Source organism: Eulemur rufifrons, chromosome 4 (assembly GCF_041146395.1).
Source record: "Eulemur rufifrons isolate Redbay chromosome 4, OSU_ERuf_1, whole genome shotgun sequence".
Taxonomy (NCBI): Eukaryota; Metazoa; Chordata; class Mammalia; order Primates; family Lemuridae; genus Eulemur; species Eulemur rufifrons.
The window spans coordinates 62,799,497-62,815,973 of NC_090986.1; the positions used below are offsets into that span (position 1 = coordinate 62,799,497).

The 16,477-nt window shown below is 37.4% G+C and overlaps 2 protein-coding genes across 2 annotated transcripts in view; one reads left to right on the forward strand and one right to left on the reverse strand.

Annotated features, from left to right (window-relative positions):
* Positions 1 to 15,955, forward strand: part of COG3 (component of oligomeric golgi complex 3) — a 61,128-nt gene extending 45,173 nt beyond the window's left edge. The window contains exons 19-23 of the mRNA XM_069467678.1: positions 7 to 141; positions 5,940 to 6,015; positions 9,911 to 10,038; positions 10,838 to 10,936; positions 13,956 to 15,955. Of these exons, the coding sequence (XP_069323779.1) occupies positions 7 to 141; positions 5,940 to 6,015; positions 9,911 to 10,038; positions 10,838 to 10,936; positions 13,956 to 13,985 (468 nt within the window). The 3' untranslated portion in view covers positions 13,986 to 15,955. The remainder of the gene's footprint in view (positions 1 to 6; positions 142 to 5,939; positions 6,016 to 9,910; positions 10,039 to 10,837; positions 10,937 to 13,955) is intronic.
* Positions 15,956 to 15,980: 25 nt separating this feature from the next.
* The window catches only part of ERICH6B (glutamate rich 6B), a 37,353-nt gene continuing 36,856 nt past the window's right edge, over positions 15,981 to 16,477 (reverse strand). The window contains 1 exon segment of the mRNA XM_069466947.1: positions 15,981 to 16,148. Within this exon segment, the coding sequence (XP_069323048.1) occupies positions 15,981 to 16,148 (168 nt within the window).

Sequence of the window (16,477 nt, forward strand, 5' to 3'; positions counted from 1 at the left end):
TTTAAGGGTACTCCTGAGATAAGAGAACATTATCTCGACTCTAAAAAAGACGTAGACCGTCATCTGAAGTCAGCCTGTGAGCAGTTTATTCAGCAGCAGACCAAGCTGTTTGTAGAACAGCTGGAGGAGTTCATGACAAAGGTATATATATATACCTTAGTGCCTATTTGGTAAAGTTATTTTGCTTTCTTCTTTAGATTTCCTTTTGAATTACCCTCTTGTGAAAACTGGAAGAAGGAGATAGTAAGCCCACATCTTAATGATTCTGTCTAGAAAATCACCATTTTTCCTATAATGGAAACTTTTGGTTTATGGACTTTCAGATATGCTTGCAGAGTTTTTGTTTTTAAGAGGAAGAGTGCAAATATTGCAAAGCTAGTTACAGCTGACCGTGGGTTAGCTATATTGTGTTTATGCACATTGTAGGTTATTTGCATGTGGACTGGAACCCTCACTTTCTCCTGGACCTACATAGCAACAACGATAGTCGTGGGTATCAGAGTTTCCTATTACTTACAATGGGTGATTTATTTTCCTCCTTGTTTTACACACTATTTCTCTCTTCCATTTTGCCTGGATAATTGACAATTGACGATTTTATATCACAGCATTGTCAACCCCAGATATATGGATTTAATATACAGTACAATCAGTCCTTACTTAACATTGGCAATAGGTGCTGACTGTGACTTTATGTGAAACTCCATATAACGAAACCAAGTTTTTTTCCCTCATCTCTGTTACAATGAAATGAGGTTATCTGAAGACATGATATATGTCGTTTCACTTAAAGTCACAGCTTCCAAGAACCCATCACTTTAAGTGGGGACTGATTATGTAAGCAGATATTACTGTCTCTCTCTCTGTCTCCTAAGCTAAAATCTATCAGCTGGTGAGTACCGGCAAAGAAAAAAGCACATAATGGCTATTTTGACATTCTTGTTTCAACTTAATCAGTTTTTTACAATTTAAATGTTATTTATTAAGGACTTAAATATGTTTAAAAAGTCTTGAATTTAACTTTCATTCATTAGTCTTCTACTATATGCCCCAGACTTGTATTAGAGAACATCATTAAAAAGAATAAAAATATGATGGCCCCTTTTCTCAAATTTGACTAGTCTTAACTGGGCAGACAGGATGTATGTATGAAACAACCAGGAGACAGCTTATAAGTAAATTGTTCATTAGTATCTTGCCGCTGGGTCCAGCAACGCTGATATGCCTGAAGCCTGTGATAAAGATGGAAGATACCAGTTTTAAAAAATAATACGGAAGACCCAAAATACAAATATAGAAATGTTAAATAAAACAAACTACTCTTTTGTTTATCATTGGTGTATATTACTTGCTTAGTGGTTTTAGTCTTTTCACTCCAAGTATTTGGAGTGTGTGTGTATATGTGTGGTTTTTTTCCCCCACCACAAAAATTTAAAAGGAGGGTGGTAGAAATGTTTTCTCCCAGGTTTTGATTTTTAAAAAATTGTGTAAGTATCAATACTTTGTAATTTATAGATAATTACAGTTTTGACTGAAATTATCCTTGTTAGAAAACCATCTGGTAGATTGTAATGTGTATTTCTGGGAGAGGATCCACATTAATACTGGTGTGAAGTATTATAGATCAATATTGTACAACAACAGAACAGCAGAATGAGTCTTCTGAAGTAAACAAGTTGATTATAATAAAATCTAGGATTAAAGGGTTCTAGAACAGTACAGTTTTTCTAGAAATCAAGAGAATCAAAATTCACTGATGTAGTTGTCCAAGTTGACCTTAGTATAATGGTAAATCTGGTGTAACGCTGCAATTGTGCATTTTGGAATGCACCATATACTATAAACCATATAGTATATACACCATATACTATAAACACTTAAAAAGGAAATAGCCAGGAATGGTGGCACACACCTGTAGTCCCAGCTACTTGGGAGGCTGAGGCCAGAGCCTCAGGAGTTTTGAGGCAGCAGTGAGCTGTGATTGTGCCACTGCACAGGGCCACAGTGTAAGACCTTGTTTCTAAATAAATAGATAGATAAGTAGATAGATAGATAGGTAGGTAGGTAGATAGATAAATAGGTAGATAGTGGTTTATATAGAAAACCTTCCTCCAAATCTGAATAATAAAATAGTTCTCTATGGACATGCTACATGTGTATAACGGGGATCCCTGAACAGTTCTTGGACCTTTTTGGACCTCTTTTTGTACTCCTTCACTATGGAGTTGGGAAGGGAGAGGCCTTGCCTCTCATCTTCATGGAGAGGCCAGTCTCATCCCACCCCATCAGTCTGTGCCACCCTTGTTGAGACCACTCGCAGTTGCTTCACTTTTCCTCTTTCAACCCAGGTTCCTCGCCGCTGCTCAGTGAGTTTCTAAGGACTGAGCATCCCTTTTCTTGTTTTCTTATTCCAAATTCAGGTCTGTTCCTGTCCTGTTGACATAGAGTCAGAGACAAAGATGCCTGTGCGCGTACACACACACGCACACACACACAGACACGCACCTAGGGTTCACACAGATAAATGTATGTTCATTTGAGACGTTGCATCTTAGAACTTGTGGACCATTTTTCACTTTTTGCCTGGTGATTGTTACTAGCATTCTGAATAGCAGAGAAAGGGTAAAAGATTTTTAAACTTTGAAATGATTTTCTTCATTTCCTCAGCATTAATAACCTGCAAGTACAGAATCTCATGCCTCTTTTATGTATTTAGCGTTTTATAAGGCAACTAGTGCTTGTGCCATTATAAATGATTGCAGGAAAAACAACAGCGTTAAGTACAGAAAAAGAAACATTTCATCTTTCATTTGGAGTATGTTTGTAGGTCTCAGTGTTTACCATTAGGATGCAAGCTTCATCAGCAGAATGTCCTCAGCTTGTTTGTAAGTTCAGACTGATTTTTTAAAATGTATATGGATTGGCATAATAAACCATGTTCAGTGCGTAGAGAACATTTTTAGGTTGTCAGAAGACTTGTTTTTGAGACTAAAGACTTGGGGTATAATTCTGATCCCCTTCATCTACTTCAAATTGGCTTTTTTGTTTATGTAGCTTCTTTCTTGGCTCTTCTGGGTGAGATGCTTCCTTTTCATTAATCCTTGCTACACCTCTGGTACCTGGAGTAAGGGAAGAATCTTCATTTCACAGGTTGAGAAGTTAAAGTTTTGCAGAGTATCCAAGTGTACATGAGTTTTCTACAACATCTTCACCTGTCTGGTTTTTTCCTGATTTTTGGTATAACTAATGGTCTTTCCTGAGAAAAATAAAATAAGTACTATTAATAGAAGAACATATATGCTCCATTGCCTCATTTCCTGCCCCTGGAAAAATCTTTTCTCTCCAAGTATTAATATTTGAATGGCCCGAGGGAATATAATACTATTCCAAGTGTTGGGGGTAGATGTTCATAGGAAAACATTTGGCTCAGATTATTTTCTGTCAGACTTCAAAAATTGTTGATACTTTTTTATTGTTCTAGAATTCCATTGTGCAGAATATTTCTTTTTTTTTTTTTGAGACAGAGTCTCGCTCTGTTGCCCGGGCTAGAGTGAGTGCCGTGGCGTCAGTCTAGCTCACAGCAACCTCAAACTCCTGGGCTTAAGCAATCCTACTGCCTCAGCCTCCCGAGTAGCTGGGACTACAGGCATGCGCCACCATGCCCGGCTAATTTTTTGTATATATATATTTTAGTTGTCCATATAATTTCTTTCTATTTTTAGTAGAGACGGGGTCTCGCTCTTGCTCAGGCTGGTCTTGAACTCCTGACCTCGAGCGATCCACCCGCCTCGGCCTCCCAGAGTGCTAGGATTACAGGCGTGAGCCACCGCACCCGGCCTCATTGTGCAGAATATTTCTTGAAACAAACTCTTAAGTAGCAGGTGCAGTAGAAAGAGCCCTGGTTCCCCTTCTTCACCTCCTGACTGAAATTGTTGGCTAATCAGTTTCTCCAAGCCTTGGGTTTCCAGTCTGTGGTGGGGAGAGATCTAGCGTCCATCCTCCCTGTGTGCAGTTACCACGAGGACCAAAGAAGGGGACATGCGTAAAAGAATGTTGTAACTGTAAAATGCTGCAGAAATGTTATAGCAAAATATGACAAATTTGAACTGCAGATTTTGCTTTAGTGAAAAATATAAATTAAGGCATTTTCAAGGAAGTATAACTTTAGGTTTCTAGCTAAGCTAAAAGTGTTTTCTTCTGGTAGGACCAGTTTATGCTAAAAACTCAGACTTATATGTAGAAAATAATTATTTTCCTTCAAGCAATTTGATAAAGTATTACAAATTTATCCTTAATATTCCCTCTGAAGTGTTATCAATTTCCTCAGTAACACTATACATTTAAATTTTTTTCTTCACGTAGTGCATGTAATAGAATTTGACCTATAAATTTAATTCCTGCTTTCAAGGAGCTATTACCTAAAGGAAAAGCAAGATAGACAAATATGTAAATATTAAACTCTATGTACCAGTGTCATTGTGAGACAGTGGGTCTTTGTTCACTGTGTAGGGTTTTAGAAAAAGATAGGGCTAATTAGGGAAAACTTTTGAAGTTTTCCTTGAGGCTTGACTTAAAGATAAGTAAATTATCAGGGTAGCAATTAGAGATGAATGTACAAGTTTATATTTAATATGAGAATAATTGTAAACAGCCTAAATATGTGTCTTTGTGAAATTGGTTAAATTCTGGAGCAATCAGTAGAATAGGAGGCAGCCATTACTTTAAAGCTGTTGGACATGGAAAAATGATCAGAATACAGATTTAAGTGGGGAAAAAAGTTCACAGAACATTATGTTCCCATTTCTGTAAATGTGTACACATTAATATTTATATTTTTATGTTGGAAAACATTTAGGACAATATACACTAAAGTGTGAATGTGTTTTCCTTTCATCAGTGTTAGTAAACTCTAGTCATATATATGATTTGTTTTTAAAAGCTGCATCTCACAATAAAAAAAAGGCATAGAGAAGAATGGAATGAGAGAACAGCAAGAGCAAAGGCCTGGAGTGGTCCAGGAAGAAAAATAGAAACTGGAAATAAAGTAGAAATGGAGAGAAGGCTGTAGAGATTTGAGGTAGCATTAAGTCAAATCTGTCTCTGCCCATCCTCTGCATAAATATGTGTATGGCCTTTTGTGTGAGAAATCTGAAGAGTTGGTGCTCAAGTTTTTCTAATGAGACTTTCCAGTGAGACTGAGGCCAAGGCCATGGCCTGGATCTTTGGCTCATGACTATCCATTTAATAAAAATGTTTTATGCAATTTCTGTCTCTCATCTTCCCCAGCTACCCCTTATCTTCACCATACTTTACTGTCTTAGGAACAGTCTTGCCCAAGCAGCTAAATGTGCTTTTTTGGATTTACTTCCCTGTGTTGGTGCTGAGGCATGAAAAGAGAGGAATAGAACGTGGACATTCAAGTCTCTATCTTTAGCACTGGTTGGTCAAATGTGCCTCTTGATAGTATTTGAAAATCTTACTTGTTTGTTTTAATGACATTCTCTCTGCCTATGGTATGATAAGAAAAAGAATCCTCTGGTATGTAAAAGAGATTTTTGTCCTGCTGTGGTGACACTTTTCTAATAACATACGATAATTTAATATTAACATAACAGTCCACTTAAAACAGACCTGCTTTGTGTTGACATTTTTCTAGGGCTTCATTTTTGTCTTCCTGCTCTGCAATATTTCAGGCTGAATGCCTCAGGACTTTGCTATGTTTTTTTGCAAGATAACATATGCCTTGGAATCACAAAAGAAGTTATGCTAAAAAATGTCATTAGCTGTAAAAGATTATGAGATACAACACATTTTTATCATCATTTGATTATCATTCTGTTGTAATAGGCTTAAATGATGTTGAGTATCCTTTGAGAGCAGTACCAGTTTAATTTGTCACTAGTGAAATGAAACTTTTTTGTTTTTGTCTCCTCTACTAGGTTTCGGCATTAAAAACAATGGCCAGTCAGGGAGGCCCCAAATATACTCTCTCACAGCAGCCTTGGGCACAACCAGGTATTCTGATTTTACTATTTTGGATTTCTTTTTTAGGATGTTATTAATTTGCATTTATATAGTCCTTTCTGTGACAGCCTGGAGTTGGTTTTCCTACTCACTCTGGGGTGCTACGATCTGAGTTAATGCAATCTGAGTTAATGTGAGATTCAGTTTGGAGCTGACAGGTCTTAATTGGCCAGCACTACTTGCATTTCAACAAGCATTCCAAGAAAGGAAGAATTTTAAAAAAAATTAGCCAGTTAAAAATAAAAAAGGCTTAGATGGAAATACTTTGAGTCTGCTGATTTCTGCACACTCGCTATTCATTGTGTCTGAGCTTTGGTGAAAATCCTGTTTGATATGATGAAATTATGGAGAGAGTACTCCTATTTTCAATTATATGTAGAAATGTTGGGCCACTATTTTCTTCCACATTTTATTCAAGTTACATCATCTATTGATATTTTAGAGTGTTTGGGAAAAAATTGTAAAAATTGAGGTTTGGGAGTTGACAGGCAATATTTTTGTCTGATTGGCAGATGTATTTGAGGTATTCCCAATCTTAATCTTTCTTAAATGTAAATCTTTTTGTGCTAGAGGATTTTTTTTTTTTTTTTTTGGTCTTTAGCATTAGATGTTAGATATTTAAAATCATAACTAACTTTGTGGGTTATTTTTGTTAAGTTTTGTAGCATTTTAAGTTGCCATTAAACCAGAATAAATGATTTTTTTAAATTGGTATTTCTGGCCATCCCCTGGCTCATATTGTGATAGTGATCTTTTGAAACTAAAAAGGGCAAAATGGTGCAAGAATCAGTGTTTTAATTATGTGTAAGCTGTGTCCAAGTTGGAGTGTAGCTTTTCACTCATAATGAGGGAAACCAAAAAATGATTCTGGCTTTACATCCATGTAAAATTGGCTGTCTATTGGCACCTAATCTGGAGTCAGCTTTTTCATATGATTGGTTTTCCGTATTGAAAGAATGTTATGTCTGTCTGGTATTCATTTCCTTTGGGAAGAGGATTGAAGCCATTCGAAGCCTCCAAAATATTCATTTATTATTAATGCCTCAGGTTAATGTGAAATTGAACTGAGAAATTAAAAGAGTAGCATATTGTATCTCCTTAGTAGAGAGTTGTCAATTGTCTTTGAAAGGAAGATAGGACTTTATTTCAGAGATTCCCCTTGTGAACTTTGATGATGTCAGTACAGATTTGAATATGATTTATTATATTGCAAACAAACTTTGTGACATGTCTCAGGCCTTTGGTTTACTGTGATGGAGACAGGGAATGTTCTATTTTATTATTTTTAACATTTGTGTTGCATGTGGACTGGAAATCTTCGACATCTTACTAAAAGAGCACACTTGATGCAGTAGTACATTCTGTCAGAAGACAGGAAATCAGATTCCTTTACTGGAAATTCTAATCATAGTCTCTTGTAGTGTTAACAACCTAGTCTCATTCATCACAGCCAAGAAGCAGACTTTTCAGTTCATAACTCAGCATGGGTCTTGAAGGAATTCTGATGGTCTTTGGATTAACTGGAGCCTTTGGCTCAAGGTTCTAGTTGCTTTTATAGGTCTTATTTAGAAATGGGAGCTGATTTTTATTTTGAACATTTATGTAAATGAAACTCTTGGGTGCAATAAATCTTTCTTAAAATAGGTAAAAACCAGCAAAAGGCATAGGCATATTTAGTATAGCTAAGCCGAGGCTCTTGATGCATAATTAATGCATTGTTCTTTCCCCTTTGGAAAGATCTGTTCTCTCAAAATAGGGGCTGTCATTTTCTCAAGTGCAACCTTAATAGAATTCACAGTGTTAGGTGTATTGTGCTCTTAAGCACTACTACAATTGTCATTAGTAAAGCAGAAGTAGATAAAAGGAAACTGACAAAAGGACAGATTGAAATAGGGCTTGCTGTTTTGTCACTTAATCCATTTCCTTTCTTTCTAGGTGAGAAGACTTAGTGAATATAGCAATGACAGTTTCGTTTTATTTTTTACATAGTAGTTGTATCTTCTCTACCATCTAGCCACAGCAGAGGTGTGGAGTTGGTTTTTCTGGATCTGTTATACTTGAAGCCCACACTTAGATGTCAAAGAGAGATTTATGGGCCTCTCGGGGTAGGAGCATGGAGGACAATCTAGGAACTGTCTTGGGCCCCTCTGCCCTGGAAACCCAGGGTTACTAGTTCATGCACACTTGGGAAGGTTCTTGAGGATCTTTTTATCATACACAAACTCACAGGACAGTGAGTTATAAATTAGGATGCCCAATTGTTAATTTACTCTGAGACTATACCCTTTTTAGGAATTAGAGGACGTGCCATTCACTGGCCTGCACACCCACTTTCTGGTTATCAAGGGCTCTGAAAACTGATTCAGTGATCCCTGCTGAAGTGTGCTGGTGATAATAGAACCAGAGCCCACGGAAGTAAATGTCTTGAAGGAGCTTTCATCTATTTCTTGAAAAATAGGCAATTTCTGGCTTTGTTTGTTCTTTCTTTTTGAGAGCATTGGCACTTTCTTACCCTGCTTTACCACAACTCTCCTCAATTTAAAAAAATCTATTTTTACATGGTATAAAATTTGAACTATGAAAAGGTATAAAATGAAAAATAATTCTATTTTCCGCCTCCAAACTAGTCTTTCTCTCAAAGGTAACGGTTATTACAGTTTCTTTCCCAAAATTGTTGATGTATATACTAGCATATGTGGACTTAAAAAATGTTATCCAAATGAGATTGTACTGTTCCCCTAGCTTTTTTTACTTCTTATGTCTATTGGAGCCTTTCTATAGCAGCACATCTATCTAGCTCTATCCATTCTATTTGTCAGATACATAGAATACATCACTATAGCATGATTTCTTTTGTAATTCTATTAATGCAATTCTCTTAATTTGAATTATTTTCAGTTGTTTTTCCATATACTCCTTAATAAGTGTTACTATGCACACACATCTTGGTATTTTATGAGTATATCCATCGGGTAAATTTCTAGCAGTAGATATGTTAGAGGAAAGAATATGTATATTTTCAGTTTTTCTAGATATTGCCCAATATTCCTCCAAAGAGGTTGAACTGTTTTATAATCCTATCAACAGTGGTAAAGATGCCTGTTTCCCCACACCCTTGTTAAACATGGATATCCAATCTTAGTAATTTTTGCCAATCTCTAAATATCTCACTTTTAAATTTGCATTTCTTTAATTATAAGTGAGGTTGAGCATCTTTGAAATTATTAATCACCTTTTCTTTGTAGCTTTCTAGGTAATTTCTCCTTTTAAATACTTCATACAGATTACTACTCTTTCTTTTCCCTGTAGCTCCTTCAGATACTACATGGAGTTATAGTTATTTTAGTTACAGTTTTCTGGAATTCTGTTCTCTTTCTGATGACACAGTATAAGAATGTAACAAATGGGTATTTAGTTCCCTTCACATATGTGTGGATATTTTCTGAATGATCTAAGCAAGATGGTTAGAGAGCATCCCTTACTGTGAGTGAGTTCTACAAATGAATAAACTCATTCATTATGAAGTAATTCTTCCTATTATCTCTCTAAAAATGACTTTTTTTTTTTTTAACCTTAATCTCTTATCTCTGAATTCCAAAGGAACATATTATAGCCACTATGAATGTCATGAAACATGCTGGGGGAGTTTTTCCTGCTGCCTTAGCCCTGGGGATTAGAATTTTGTATATAGTAAATATTTAATGAATGTTTATAGGGCTTGTGATTAAACTTGATAAATTAACTAGAAAAATGAAAGAAATTCTTTGGGGAAATAAAGAGTCTTTTCTTTTGCTATTTTTTTTTCTCCTTTATTCCCCTCTGAATTAAAATGGAAATGTTTCTTCTCTTTTTCTTTGTGACACTAACGAGGTTAATTTCTTTCCAGCAAAGGTTAGTGACCTTGTGGCAACTGCCTATAAGACAATAAAAACAAAGCTGCCTGAGACATTGAGAAGTATGTCCTTGTACCTGTCCAATCAAGATACTGAGTTCATCTTGTTTAAACCTGTTAGGGTGAGTATCATGATAACTTATTTGAATGTTGGCCAGTGATGACTTCAAGTGTTCTTGCCTCATCTACCGTTTTCCTTTTCCCGAAAGCATTTAGACATGTTGATATGCTAGTCTAGTGAAGTTAATTAATATTTGCTATGATTCTTGAAAGGCTTACAAATCCTGCATCAGTCTGATTATATCTTTTTTTTTTCACTTTCACTTTGTCTTAAGTTTTTTTGTTACCTCTGAAAGTAGAAATTAGTAAACAAACAAAACAAAACAAAACAAAATCAGACCCTTACATTGCATGTGGCCCAACACTTAAGAGAGCAGCATTTCAGGAATTATGCCCCATTTTACTGGTGAGTAGTGGAAATAAATGGCTTGTAGTGGTCACCAAGGGATTAAATGTCAGAGCAAATTTAGGACTTATAACTTCCAGTTCTCTGTTGAGCTCACATCTTTACCCAAGGCGTTGGTTGATTTTTAAAGTGCATTTTATATGTCTGGGAACTTTATTATCTTTTGTGTAAGAAATTGCTGCTGAAGTCTCTTATTATTCTCTGAGGGGACAGGGCTTGCTAGAGTTTAGTTTTTCCAGGAAGTATTATCTGATAAGTCTTCATCAGGTTGTGCCAGCATTAAAAATATTAAGTGTAAATTATATGTCTTTGGTAATATGATGAAAGATATATTTCCTCTACTCATTTTGGCAAATAACATTACTATTTAACATTCATAGTGCTTCTTTAAGATAACTGTATAGTACTTCATGTTTAAAATGACTCATATGACACGATCTCCTTTCCTTTGTAAGAATAATATTCAGCAAGTCTTCCAGAAGTTCCATGTTCTGTTAAAGGAAGAGTTCAGCCCTGCTGACATCCAGGTTATTTCTTGTCCTTCTATGGAACAGGTGAGATCCTTTTTACTTCTTGGGTCCCCTTGGGTATTTTACTTAAGTAGAAAATGTCTTTGGGCAAACATATTTTTAATTTTAAAAATTACACATTATTTTATTCTGATGAACAAGAATTCAAACTTTCAATTCTTCTCTCAAACTTTTGGGGGATGGTTTTAGAATTTTCAGTTGCTTTTTAATCCTGTCTAGTATTGAATACTACTGTGTTTGAGATGAATATGTGTTTGTGAAAGACTCAAATGGTGACATGTAGCTTGCTGAATAATTTTGTTTAAAATCGCGTAATAAGAGCCCCACATTTTAAATGAAAAAAGTCAAAGTTATTGAATACCCATTATGTATTATGAATAGCCCGGAGCTGTGGAGGATATTCTATTTCTGGTCTTTAGTATAGTTTAGCAATTTAGTATATGGTAAGGACTAGAGAGTGTTGGGGGGAGCAGTCAGACTAGTGAGAGGCTGATTGGAGTGGGTAGAGCCTGGCGGGGAAGAACTGGTGATGGTGAGTGTGGATACGTCTGGTGGGGAGGAGAAAGATGGGGTGGGAGCTGGAGGGGGAAAGGGGCTCATTTTGTTTGTTTACCTGAGGAACAGGTATAGAAGAGGTCGTTTTTAAATCGAGATATAATTCATATACCATAAAATTCACCCTTTTCAAGCGTAGAGTTCAGTGGTTTTAGTATATTCACAAAGTTGTGTAACCATCACTACTATCTAATTCCAGAACATTTTCATTACTCCCAAAAGAAGCCCATTAGCAGATTCTCCATTGCCCCTTCTTGTACTAGTCTACTTTTTGTCTCTATGGATTTGTGTACTCTGTATAGTTCATTAAATGAAATCATACAATACATGGTCTTTTATAACTGGCGTACTTCACTTAGCATGTTTTCAAGGCTGATCCATGTTGTAGCATGTATCAGAACTTCATTTTTTTAATGGCTGTATATATTCCTTTGGATAGATGGGTCATATTTTAAAAAGATACCTCTTTAGTTTTAGGGTTGTACAGTCAAAATATTTTTTGTCATTTGTAGTAATTATTTTCTATGATTATACCACTAATATTTAGAGATTTTTTTTCCTGTTTTAATTTTTTTAATTATGTAAAATGTTTCTGTGATTTCCAAGTCAGAATTGTAGAGCAAGGTAAATTTGGAGAAGCCTGGCTTCTCTTTCCCTCCCCTCCAGCCTTTTCTCTCCCTCGCCTATAGATAACTATTTTTTTGGGGGGGGATTTGGTTTTTTGGGTTTTTTTTTTTTTAAGAGATGAAGGTCTCATTGTGTACTCCTGGGCACAAGCAGTCCTTTCGCCTCATCTTCCTGTAGCTGGGACTATAAGCATGTGCTACCACATCTGGTTTTAGATAACTATTTTTACTAGTTATTATATTATCCTTCTTTTTTTCTCTAAAGACAGAGGAAAATGCATATTTATGTGTTCAAGGGGAAGATTCGAAGAGAGGGAAAAATATCTTGGGTAGAGAACGTGGGATGGAATCTCAGGAACAGTCAGGGCGGAGCCTTTGCTAGGCACTTGGGCGTCCAGTCATGGTAGGAGGAGAAGGCCGGGCGTGTGGGCAGACGTGAGAGGTGGTGGATGTGATGGGAGCTGGTGGAGACTCTCCTGAGTGCTTCCTGTTTCTGTGTGACAAGAAGCAGGGTCATCGCTGAGAGGGAGGAGGGGAGGAAGTGCTCGAGGTTTGAGGAGGAAGGATCACTTGAGTTCGGTGGTTATGAATCCAAGGGAGAGCATTCACCCATTGTCTAATTTTCTTTTTACTCCAATTATAGTCAATTGCATGAATGTAGATATAGAGTAGCTGTATCATACGATCCAATATATGGCAGTACACATTTTTTTGTAAGTTTATTTTGTTATAATTTCAAACTCACAGAAAAGATGCAAGAATGGTGTGAGGAGCTCCCACACATCCTTTCCCCAATTTATGTTTTGCTTCATTTGCTTTATTCTCACACTTGCTCCCACACCCCCCACCCCCTGTTAAATCGTTGGGGAGGAAGTTGGGAGACATTGTGCTGCTAACACCTGAATAATTCAGGGTATATTTCCTAGGAACAGAGGAATTCTCCTACACTACCCCCATACAGTTATCCAAACGGAGACTAAATGTTGATTTAGTGTCTAATCCACAGTTCATATTCACATTTTATCAATGTCCCAGTAATGTCCTTTGTAGATTTTTCCCCTCAGTCCAGGACCAGTCCCAGATTATGCGTTGCTGTTAGGGGGTCACATCTCTTTAGTTTCTTTTAACCTGCACGGTTGAATGGAATGGCTTTTCTTGACCTTGACAGGCCAGTTATTTTGTATCCTTCTTTTGGCAGCACAGATTTATAATAGAGATTGGGGAGAAGATCTTGATTACCAAAGCAGTTGTACCATATAGAAGGGTTCACAGCCAGGGCTATTTACCTGCAAGTCCCCTGGGCCTGGGTGACAGACACTCAGTGTGCAGGCTGACATTCCTCTCCTGTCACCACCATGACCTGGGTCTGGTGTCCTGCCGTCCTTTACAGAGTGGGCAGGTCACTCCTGCAGTTGGTCAGAGTTGGTGTGTGAGCTGAAATTCACTTGTCATGCCTGTTCTTGAGCATTTAAAAAAGTCGTTTAAAGAGTTCATCTTACACACAATTCTCCCCCCAACACACTCTGCATAGAACAAGGTGCAGTTGATTATGTAGACATCTTTCTGTCATTTGTCAGTGTTTGTATATAGTTTTGCCATCATCCTCATTGGATTTTAAATGATTGACAGCCTAGATTTGGGGATGGAGGGTCACTCTCCACAGGGCCTCCAAATGCTCAGTGCCCAGTGGTGACTTCAGAAATAGACCAGCATTGTGGGCCAGCCTGTACTTTACAGCCATGTTTGTTGGTCTCATAAAAATCTTGGTCTTTTTCTCATTCTGTTTTTGAGGCTCTAAACAACTTCTCTTGAGGATAGTATTCCGTAGCAGAACTAACCTAGCTCTTAACTTTGCTTTTCAGCTGAGCCTTGTGCTGTTGGTTTCTAAGTAACAGGCCAGTCGGGCTGTGCACATACATGGTCTGTCTGGGAGGAGAGGGCTGAAAAGTCTTGCAGCCTTCAGGACACTGAGGGATGTGGGAATGTCCCTGAGAACCACATGAACATGCTGCTCAGTGCTGACTGCAGAATGAAATACTGCAGAGCGTTAAGAGATTGGTGTTTCCCTTCAAAAAGCATCAAAATGCCAAAGATTAATCTGTGAGTGGTGATAACTGCCTCATTTATTTAAATGGTCACAAGAAATGTAAATTTTTAAGAGATAGCTATGACTGCACGGGGTGAAATTGTTCCTTGCGAAAGATGTGCAATGCAAATAGGTTACAATAAGTAGTGCAAAGAACTTTACAGAGGTACAGCTAATTAGAAAGCTTCTAAGAGTAAGGTTTGCTACCATGTGAAACACTGCAACACTTTTAACCACTGAGCATTCCACAGTGACTATTTTTTTTATTCCCAGAAATACAATTTCTACACTCCATTTAATGTAGTGTTTCTCCTATCATTTTGAAGTTCAGTTTGGAGTACATTGTTTGCTTCTGAGAACAGATTCTGCTTTTCTGGGAACTCAGGGTGTTATCTTTCTCTCTGTTTGATGTGAAGTAGTCTAAAGATGCAAGGACCTGCTGCAAGACTCCAGTGTCTGCACTCCCTGAGCTGCTGAGGTACAGAACGCTCCAAAGTGGGGCTCCAGTTTCCTCACGGTAGATACGTGCAGTGTCTTTAATGAGGATCTTCATGGTACAATAGTGTTTGTGAGTGCAAAGTACCAATTAGGTGTCTTAAATCTGGCACATAAAGGAGAGAAGGAAACCTGAAGAATAGTGTGTCTCATGAATTAAGATGAGGATTACCGGCCTTCTGTACACTGCCTTTGGTCTTAGCAGTTCTTTGAGAAGCAAACACTGTCATGTCCTGTCTATGCATTCAGCCGGCTGTGCTGCGTACCAGCCTTGTGGGTCTCCAGCCCTGCCACAGCAGAACACATTTTACCAACAAACACTGCCCACACCATAGAACTACCCACACCATGTCATATCAGGGATCATAAAATAAATTATGTACACCTATGAATTTTCCCACAAATTCCTAACAATTCCTATTTCCTGATTGGATTGGTTTTGCCTCCAGTGTTATAGTAAATGTAGCCTGCTTATTGGTTCAGAAAGAATTCTGAGTTATTGAAACACTAGTCTAGAGGGAGGACACTGCAGAGGGTTCTTGAATGGGACCAGCAGACCCTGTGGCGCAGTCGGTGCCTGTAACTCATTAGCCGTGACTGAGGCAGCCCTTTTCTGCAGGTGCACATGCGTCCGAGATCCTGATTTCTGTTATGTGTTAACGGGTCACTTGTTTTTCACTCAGTTTAAATTGGTGACGGACGTTGCTTGATAGAGCTTATTACTCTATATTTGGGGAAGGTAGGAGGTAAGAGGGTCCATATTCTTTCTTTGCCATGAAATGAATAAATTAGGAAGATTGTATCTACTTTCACGTCACTGTTTTTAAATATATGTTTAATGAAATAAACTGTAAAATATCCAGTTTTTTGTATTATATGTACATTTGATTTTTTAGTAGCCTTTCCAAAGAAATGAGGGCATGATTATTGTACAGTAAATACTGTGACTGATTTAATTTGGTGTACAGAGAAGAGTGTGTTCTTAAGGATAAAACTATTTAACGGCACTCATCTTGTGTTTTGATCTTTTATTTCTTGAAACACTCAAACACTTTACAAAGTGCTGAGTAGGTGATAGGATAGTGACCCAACTTGTTTGCTAAATGAATATTTGTTTAAATCTGTACAGTTTCAAGTGTTTACTTATACAAAGAGTGTACATACTTTCAAATAATTAATTTAAAGTGCTTTATATTATTTGGCTAGAAATTGCTGTTTTTAATAAATGTGAATTTTTTAAAAATAAAGATTTTTGCTTCCTACTTTGTCTTCCTGTGTCTGGTATGCATGTCACGTATGAAGGTAACTAAGCCAGGTGAAGGGAACAGCACGGGCTGGGGCTTGGGAGGTTGCTACTGTACACAGCAGGCTTTCGCGACCTCTGCACTATTGACACCTGGGGCTGCATGATCTTCGCTGTGGGGGCTGTCCTGTGCACGGTAGGATGTTCAGCCGCATCCCTGGCCTCTCCCCACTAGAAACCAGTAATACCCACACACCAGTCATGACAACCAACCAAAATGTCTGCAGACATTGCCATAGGTCCCTGGCGGAGGGGAGGAGATCACCACTTGCTGAGACCGCTGCTGATCACATTTGGGATTTTTTGTTGTTTTTTCTTATGACCCAGAATATCTATCTTGGCAAATGTTCCATTCATTTGAAAATACTGTATATCCTGCAATTTTAGGGTTTTCTGAATTTACTAATGGGAAAATTCAGTAACATTCAGACTATGGTTCATTCTATAAAACAGCTGGCCTTAGGCTCTTTACCAAAAAAAGTCAGTATTATTAAAACAAG